Source organism: Agrilus planipennis, unplaced genomic scaffold, assembly GCF_000699045.2.
Source record: "Agrilus planipennis isolate EAB-ADULT unplaced genomic scaffold, Apla_2.0 scaffold253, whole genome shotgun sequence".
Classification (NCBI taxonomy): domain Eukaryota; kingdom Metazoa; phylum Arthropoda; class Insecta; order Coleoptera; family Buprestidae; genus Agrilus; species Agrilus planipennis.
In genome coordinates this window covers 169326-178599 of record NW_020438991.1, presented here as the reverse complement: position 1 = coordinate 178599, position 9274 = coordinate 169326, and the positions used below count along the sequence as shown (strand labels likewise).

The 9274-nt window shown below is 30.7% G+C and overlaps 1 protein-coding gene and 2 long non-coding RNA genes across 3 annotated transcripts; all 3 read left to right on the top strand.

Annotated features, from left to right (window-relative positions):
• The first annotated feature begins 8 nt into the window (after positions 1–8).
• Positions 9–4511, top strand: LOC108739812 (conserved oligomeric Golgi complex subunit 4). Its single transcript, XM_025975709.1, has 9 exons — positions 9–323; positions 377–574; positions 629–1000; positions 1052–1474; positions 1534–1781; positions 1832–2054; positions 2164–2430; positions 2522–2707; positions 3907–4511. Exons 1-9 carry the CDS (start codon positions 234–236, stop codon positions 4171–4173), a joined length of 2274 nt encoding a protein of 757 aa, XP_025831494.1. The 5' UTR covers positions 9–233; the 3' UTR covers positions 4174–4511.
• A 66-nt stretch (positions 4512–4577) lies between these two features.
• LOC112904777 lies at positions 4578–6531 on the top strand. The gene is made up of 2 exons (XR_003231350.1): positions 4578–5116; positions 6386–6531. It is a non-coding gene; the product is annotated as an uncharacterized LOC112904777 (long non-coding RNA).
• A 118-nt stretch (positions 6532–6649) lies between these two features.
• On the top strand, positions 6650–9262 carry LOC112904776. Its single transcript, XR_003231349.1, has 2 exons — positions 6650–7847; positions 9117–9262. It is a non-coding gene; the product is annotated as an uncharacterized LOC112904776 (long non-coding RNA).
• The last annotated feature ends 12 nt before the right edge of the window (positions 9263–9274 follow it).

The window sequence follows — 9274 nt, the reverse complement described above, 5'->3', positions numbered from 1 at the left end:
ATGTAGTAGGTCAATTAATGATCTACTCCCTTGTCCATAGATATATAAAACAGACAGCTTATCTATGCCCTTGTCTATGATCATTCCATGATCAAAAATATTGGTCAATATAGGTTAAGTGATGGTTTTGTGCAAGTTAAATATGTTTGTTTTTTTTAAATTTATCGTTTAGAATTATTTACCGTGGCATTACTGCAAATGATGTATGATTAATTCCAGTAGTGAATATAATCATGTCGTTTGATAAAAGTAAAATTGATAAGGCACTTTTTGAAAAGCAGAACGAATTACAAAAGGAACTGGATAGACTTAAACTAAAAGATGTAGTATTTATAGTTTATATGTTATTACATTAAATAATTTATCAATCATTTAGGAAGAATTTGTAAAGGAGCTGCAACATTTGACATTGCAAACTGAATACATTGATGGTAAAATTAAGAGCCTCTCTAAAGTTATACCTGTTCTAAAGACCATTCGAAATGAAGCGCAAGAATTAATTTCAACAATTTCTGACTTGTCAGAATTATCTGAAAAAATTAATGAGAAAGTTAAGCCCCTGGAAATTGCAAGGGTAAGTTTTATTATTCCTCATTTTCAGTTTAACATAAATAATTTTTATGCCTAGTGTCGAGTGGACGAGTGTCAAAAAAGAGTGAGTGATTTGGTTGATATAGAGTTGAGTTCGCAAGGTGTACAAACCGCAATAATAAATGAAGACTATGAAGAAGGTGCAGGGCATGTTCATAGATTTTTATTAATAGATCAGTCTTTACTGCAACGCACCGCTAGTGAGGCTGAAAATTTGTCAAGTGTTAGAAAAGCTGTACAGACATTGCAAGATGCTGCTAGTCAATTAAGGACAATTATTAAGCACAAGTTTGATGAGGCAGTTCATAATGAAGATTTGGGTTCAGTTGAGAGATTTTTTAAGATATTTCCACTTTTGGGGATGCATGAAGAGGGCATTACAAAATTCTGCAATTATCTTTGTATGAAGGTAATTTTTGGTGTTATGATTTTACTTTGAATGTTAATAATTCTTTTTAAGCTTGAAGTTACTTCTCAAAAGAACCTCAAAACTGCTCTGAACACAACTGTAGCTGACAAACGTTTTAATATTGTATATGCAGACACTATGACGCTACTATTTGAAGGAATTGCACGCATTGTTGATATTCATCATCCACTTATTGAAACTTATTATGGCCCAGGACATCTTTTATCTGCTCTTTCTATTTTGCAACAGGAATGTGATAAACAGACAAAATTAATCCTTTTAGAGTTTAATAAGCACCGCCAGTTAACTAGACGACTCAATCAGATCTCTGAAATAAACAAAATGAGCAACAGTTCCAGCTTTAGTAAACTTGAAAAAATTGATCCAAAAGATTTGGATTTATTAATTCATGAAGTTACAATAATGCATTCCAGGGCAGAACTTTATTTCAAGTTTGTCAGGCGTAAAGTAACAGTAAGTATAATTCCTTCCTGATCAAACAGGAAGAGAAGTGGAACTATTCTTGTTTTTAGATGGATATTGAAATTGGCTATCCTAATAAAGAAGAACAAGTACAAAAATTGTATAAATTGGACATGGTTATCAGCACAAGTGATTTGAATCAAACTAAAATTGATTTGCTTTCTAAGTATCTTCAGTTAGAACACTATTTTATGGAAGAATCAATTAATAAGGCTGTAAATATGGACACACTTGAACCTGGACAAAATACCTCCAGTATGGTGGATGATACATTCTTTATTATTCGGAAATGTATAAGGTAGGTATATAAGGATGTTAATTTACATTCTAACTGCTTTGCTAATGCAGGCGAGCAACAGCTACTGGCAGCTTGGATGGAATCTGTGCAGTAGTGAATAATGCCTGTGGGGTTCTGGAAAATGATTTTTGCGGCGTGTTACGTAATAGATTAAGACAAGGCTATCCAACGGGATACTTGGATCTTACGCAAGCTTATAATGTATTACAGACGTCGTTGCAACAGGGTCGTTTGCAGTCTGGGGACACGGAACAAGCCAGAACCGCTTTTGTGGTATATACGTTTTTTAATAAGTAAACTGAGGAAACTAAATTGTAAAGTTTGTAAATATAATAAAATATTGTATTAGTTGGTAAGTTTCTCACAAACGTTTGTTCGACAGGTGGCGTTAAATAACACAAGTGTTAGTATAGAATATGTTGAAACTCTTTGTGATACAACTCTCAGTGATGTAGGCCAAGCTTTGCCAAATATTACGTCAAATGAAAAGGGAAAATTGGAAAGCTGCTTGTCAGGTTTGTCATCTGTAATCACAAATTTGCGAGAAATTGTCGAGTATGGGATGCAACAGCTTCGAGTGAGCGCTATCAAACCCCGAATAAGTCCTTGGGTTGATGCATTTTTAAATATCAATCATCAATTAACTGAAGTAAGTTTTGAATAAATATTTTCTTGGATACTACTAAAATATAATTATTGTATGCAGATGTTCCAAACTTATTGAAACTGTACATTTTCAGGATGAGCTTTCGGAATATGAAGCAGGAGACACTTTTATGAATACCCTGATATCAAATTTAAACTCTCTACTATTTACTTTCAAAGAAAGTCTGACATCGTCTAATTATGACGTTCTTGTAGGTGTTGTGGCCGCCGAAGTCTCTTCGAGACTTGAAAAAGTGATTCTTAAAACAACTTTTAACAGAGTAAGTCAAGTAAATAATTGTTTTAGTATTATTATTATTATTATTCATTTATTCCGTTACACAAGGTAATACAACTTACGAATTTGAANTATGCTTTCTGTGTTATCAAATGTTATCACAGAATATTCTTAAATTTATATAACTTTTAGTGTGTGTGAATAAAATATAAATTATTATATTAATTAATTTCGCAGTGATTATAATGATTGATTATAATAATGTCGAAGGGACTGATGAATTTGTTCACTATAACGCCATAAGCTATTTATGGATTTGTTTTATACATATGTGCTCGAACAATCGGAGGCTAGTATGGTGTCCTCCCTACGGTCGAATTTCGTCTATCAACAGCATACATGAAAAAACACTTAATATGTTTCATTCCCACCAGTGTTTAATGCTTGTTAGTGTTAATTTCCTTTCTGAAAACGTCAAATCCTAATTTATTAAATATTTTTAATGGGTAAAACATCTGAAAATGGCAGTTGTTCCTTTTCCATATTTTTAAAACTTTTCTCCCTATTCGATTCATGAAACATGTCTAATAGATTTTGGCCCTATAGGCCGTCGTAGCTGCGGTTATTGAACTTTTTTTTCCTGTTTTCTTTTGTTAGATTTGTGATGGTTAAAGCCGATTCACGTTTTAGACTTGCTAGTGATGACATTGAACATATTCAAGTTTTAATCTAATCATTCTTATTTTCCACTATCTTTTTTTCATCTTCATCTTTCAGTCAGGTAGTATAAATTATTAAATTTTATCATATTAAAATCAGTCTCAGGTTGATAATACCGACATTAGATGTGGGTGAAATCACCAATTTTTATGCTCCTGAGCCATTCTTTGCACGAGTTTTCAGAGAGAGCATACTCACCGTAATCTTTGACGAGTAAACGGTTAGTTTCAGCAGCAGATTTTTTTTCAAATGAAAGCAAAAGTAACGTTTCCCATAAATGTTGCCTTGTAGACGAAAAATTCCATGCAATAAAAACAATGTTGCTAACACTTTGGCAAAGTGAAATGTACCAAATTTTTAAAATTGTCGACAGTCCTGCCACTTATCAAACCAACTACATATGCTTATTTGTATATGACGTTATAATAATAGGACAGGAATTGAGTATTATGGGAGGGAATTACAAATATATTTCACTTGCTAGATTATGTCCTTAATTTTAAAACAATATTTCTTTTTTAGTTAGGGGGTTTGATATTAGACAAAGAGATTAGATCTTTGGCCGCTTACCTTACGACTACTACGTCCTGGTCAATAAGAGACAAGTTTGCAAGGCTAACGCAAATAGCTACAGTACTAAACTTGGAGAAGGTTTCCGAAATATCTGACTATTGGGGTAACGAAAGTTCTTTGACTTGGAGATTAACTCCGACCGAACTGAGGAGTATAATGTCTTTAAGGTACTTGACTACTTTTAAAAAGTCTGCTTTAATTTTTATTAATGATTAACGGTTTTCGGTCTTTTTTACTTATTTATTTAATGAATCAACGGACTCAAAAACTTATAAGCATTCAAAGTCCTTTTAAATTCAACTAAGTTACCATTATATCTCATTTTACCTAATTCTAGTATATCGATTTCACAATTTGTATGCTCTTATTCATATATGAGCTAATAATAATAATAACTATGGGTATTACAACCATTGGTCTAATATGAAATTTGATGAAGCACTACTTTTTCTTTATCAACTTATATAGTATATGCGGTAAGATCGTAAAGATAGAAATTTTAGGTCAAAAAACAACTCATTTTAATTATATACCTTGCAATGATTTCTTCATGCACCGTGATACAACTGCACAAACTTATATTACATTTTTTTAANTTTCAGAGAGAGCATACTCACCGTAATCTTTGACGAGTAAACGGTTAGTTTCAGCAGCAGATTTTTTTTCAAATGAAAGCAAAAGTAACGTTTCCCATAAATGTTGCCTTGTAGACGAAAAATTCCATGCAATAAAAACAATGTTGCTAACACTTTGGCAAAGTGAAATGTACCAAATTTTTAAAATTGTCGACAGTCCTGCCACTTATCAAACCAACTACATATGCTTATTTGTATATGACGTTATAATAATAGGACAGGAATTGAGTATTATGGGAGGGAATTACAAATATATTTCACTTGCTAGATTATGTCCTTAATTTTAAAACAATATTTCTTTTTTAGTTAGGGGGTTTGATATTAGACAAAGAGATTAGATCTTTGGCCGCTTACCTTACGACTACTACGTCCTGGTCAATAAGAGACAAGTTTGCAAGGCTAACGCAAATAGCTACAGTACTAAACTTGGAGAAGGTTTCCGAAATATCTGACTATTGGGGTAACGAAAGTTCTTTGACTTGGAGATTAACTCCGACCGAACTGAGGAGTATAATGTCTTTAAGGTACTTGACTACTTTTAAAAAGTCTGCTTTAATTTTTATTAATGATTAACGGTTTTCGGTCTTTTTTACTTATTTATTTAATGAATCAACGGACTCAAAAACTTATAAGCATTCAAAGTCCTTTTAAATTCAACTAAGTTACCATTATATCTCATTTTACCTAATTCTAGTATATCGATTTCACAATTTGTATGCTCTTATTCATATATGAGCTAATAATAATAATAACTATGGGTATTACAACCATTGGTCTAATATGAAATTTGATGAAGCACTACTTTTTCTTTATCAACTTATATAGTATATGCGGTAAGATCGTAAAGATAGAAATTTTAGGTCAAAAAACAACTCATTTTAATTATATACCTTGCAATGATTTCTTCATGCACCGTGATACAACTGCACAAACTTATATTACATTTTTTTAAATTTTCTCAAAAGTACAGCAGTACTAGAACACCAAACAATTGGTGTATACCAACCTTTTTTGATTTTACATAAGAATTATATAAGCTACGGGAATTATCTACATTCTTGAAATTCATCGATTTATGCAATACAAAATTAAGACTTATTTGCAACATTTTATTATTTCGTACATATTCCAGATGATCTTTAAATGTTAATTTATTATCAAAAATCACACTCATATCGTTAATTTGATTTATATTTTGGATAAATTTGCCATCAAGTTTATAATATTAATACAAATTTTCACGTTTATGAAAGAAATTTATAACAGTCTGATATATACAAAAATTGCACAATCGCTAACAACGAATTGTGCACCTATCTAAAGTGTGTTAAGGAATAAAATATTTCTGTAGCTAATACGGTTTGGCAAGTATTAAATATGTCGGAGATTTACAACAATAGCGCAAAAGCAATGTTGAAATTTTAGGCCTAGTAGGCATTAGTTTCTATGTATAATCTAACGTTTAATTTGTTCGCGGTTTACGGCGGTCTAGCATAATTAATATGTTAGTCATAATATACGGCGTTTCCATTATGTAATGTTTACAGTAGACCGGACTATATCAATTAGTATCTTAATTAAATACGAACAGCTTTCATTAAAAAAATATATAAAATACACGTACACATTTAAAAGGCATTATTTCTTTATGATTTTCGATTTTTTTTACTACAAATAATGCAATCAGTGATTTAATACATACTGTAGAAATTGTCTTCTCAATTATCATTTTAATTTCAATACCCTCATTTATTTCTTCGTAAACCGGCAGTTAATTGTTTTTTTTTTTATAGAATCGACTTTAAAATAGATGAAATCAGGAGATTAAAATTGTAAAAAAAGGCAAGTGATGTCATTTTTCACAGTTTATTTATGTACATATTAGTTTTATATATATAATTGTACATGTTGTGCTGTTGGAATAAATACATATACAGCTGTTCAAATAACTGCTTGTGGACAAAAAATCATTCTATATGATAATAATACAAATTCAATAAAATATAAATTATTATATTAATTAATTTCGCAGTGATTATAATGATTGATTATAATAATGTCGAAGGGACTGATGAATTTGTTCACTATAACGCCATAAGCTATTTATGGATTTGTTTTATACATATGTGCTCGAACAATCGGAGGCTAGTATGGTGTCCTCCCTACGGTCGAATTTCGTCTATCAACAGCATACATGAAAAAACACTTAATATGTTTCATTCCCACCAGTGTTTAATGCTTGTTAGTGTTAATTTCCTTTCTGAAAACGTCAAATCCTAATTTATTAAATATTTTTAATGGGTAAAACATCTGAAAATGGCAGTTGTTCCTTTTCCATATTTTTAAAACTTTTCTCCCTATTCGATTCATGAAACATGTCTAATAGATTTTGGCCCTATAGGCCGTCGTAGCTGCGGTTATTGAACTTTTTTTTCCTGTTTTCTTTTGTTAGATTTGTGATGGTTAAAGCCGATTCACGTTTTAGACTTGCTAGTGATGACATTGAACATATTCAAGTTTTAATCTAATCATTCTTATTTTCCACTATCTTTTTTTCATCTTCATCTTTCAGTCAGGTAGTATAAATTATTAAATTTTATCATATTAAAATCAGTCTCAGGTTGATAATACCGACATTAGATGTGGGTGAAATCACCAATTTTTATGCTCCTGAGCCATTCTTTGCACGAGTTTTCAGAGAGAGCATACTCACCGTAATCTTTGACGAGTAAACGGTTAGTTTCAGCAGCAGATTTTTTTTCAAATGAAAGCAAAAGTAACGTTTCCCATAAATGTTGCCTTGTAGACGAAAAATTCCATGCAATAAAAACAATGTTGCTAACACTTTGGCAAAGTGAAATGTACCAAATTTTTAAAATTGTCGACAGTCCTGCCACTTATCAAACCAACTACATATGCTTATTTGTATATGACGTTATAATAATAGGACAGGAATTGAGTATTATGGGAGGGAATTACAAATATATTTCACTTGCTAGATTATGTCCTTAATTTTAAAACAATATTTCTTTTTTAGTTAGGGGGTTTGATATTAGACAAAGAGATTAGATCTTTGGCCGCTTACCTTACGACTACTACGTCCTGGTCAATAAGAGACAAGTTTGCAAGGCTAACGCAAATAGCTACAGTACTAAACTTGGAGAAGGTTTCCGAAATATCTGACTATTGGGGTAACGAAAGTTCTTTGACTTGGAGATTAACTCCGACCGAACTGAGGAGTATAATGTCTTTAAGGTACTTGACTACTTTTAAAAAGTCTGCTTTAATTTTTATTAATGATTAACGGTTTTCGGTCTTTTTTACTTATTTATTTAATGAATCAACGGACTCAAAAACTTATAAGCATTCAAAGTCCTTTTAAATTCAACTAAGTTACCATTATATCTCATTTTACCTAATTCTAGTATATCGATTTCACAATTTGTATGCTCTTATTCATATATGAGCTAATAATAATAATAACTATGGGTATTACAACCATTGGTCTAATATGAAATTTGATGAAGCACTACTTTTTCTTTATCAACTTATATAGTATATGCGGTAAGATCGTAAAGATAGAAATTTTAGGTCAAAAAACAACTCATTTTAATTATATACCTTGCAATGATTTCTTCATGCACCGTGATACAACTGCACAAACTTATATTACATTTTTTTAAATTTTCTCAAAAGTACAGCAGTACTAGAACACCAAACAATTGGTGTATACCAACCTTTTTTGATTTTACATAAGAATTATATAAGCTACGGGAATTATCTACATTCTTGAAATTCATCGATTTATGCAATACAAAATTAAGACTTATTTGCAACATTTTATTATTTCGTACATATTCCAGATGATCTTTAAATGTTAATTTATTATCAAAAATCACACTCATATCGTTAATTTGATTTATATTTTGGATAAATTTGCCATCAAGTTTATAATATTAATACAAATTTTCACGTTTATGAAAGAAATTTATAACAGTCTGATATATACAAAAATTGCACAATCGCTAACAACGAATTGTGCACCTATCTAAAGTGTGTTAAGGAATAAAATATTTCTGTAGCTAATACGGTTTGGCAAGTATTAAATATGTCGGAGATTTACAACAATAGCGCAAAAGCAATGTTGAAATTTTAGGCCTAGTAGGCATTAGTTTCTATGTATAATCTAACGTTTAATTTGTTCGCGGTTTACGGCGGTCTAGCATAATTAATATGTTAGTCATAATATACGGCGTTTCCATTATGTAATGTTTACAGTAGACCGGACTATATCAATTAGTATCTTAATTAAATACGAACAGCTTTCATTAAAAAAATATATAAAATACACGTACACATTTAAAAGGCATTATTTCTTTATGATTTTCGATTTTTTTTACTACAAATAATGCAATCAGTGATTTAATACATACTGTAGAAATTGTCTTCTCAATTATCATTTTAATTTCAATACCCTCATTTATTTCTTCGTAAACCGGCAGTTAATTGTTTTTTTTTTTATAGAATCGACTTTAAAATAGATGAAATCAGGAGATTAAAATTGTAAAAAAAGGCAAGTGATGTCATTTTTCACAGTTTATTTATGTACATATTAGTTTTATATATATAATTGTACATGTTGTGCTGTTGGAATAAATACATATACAGCTGTTCAAATAACT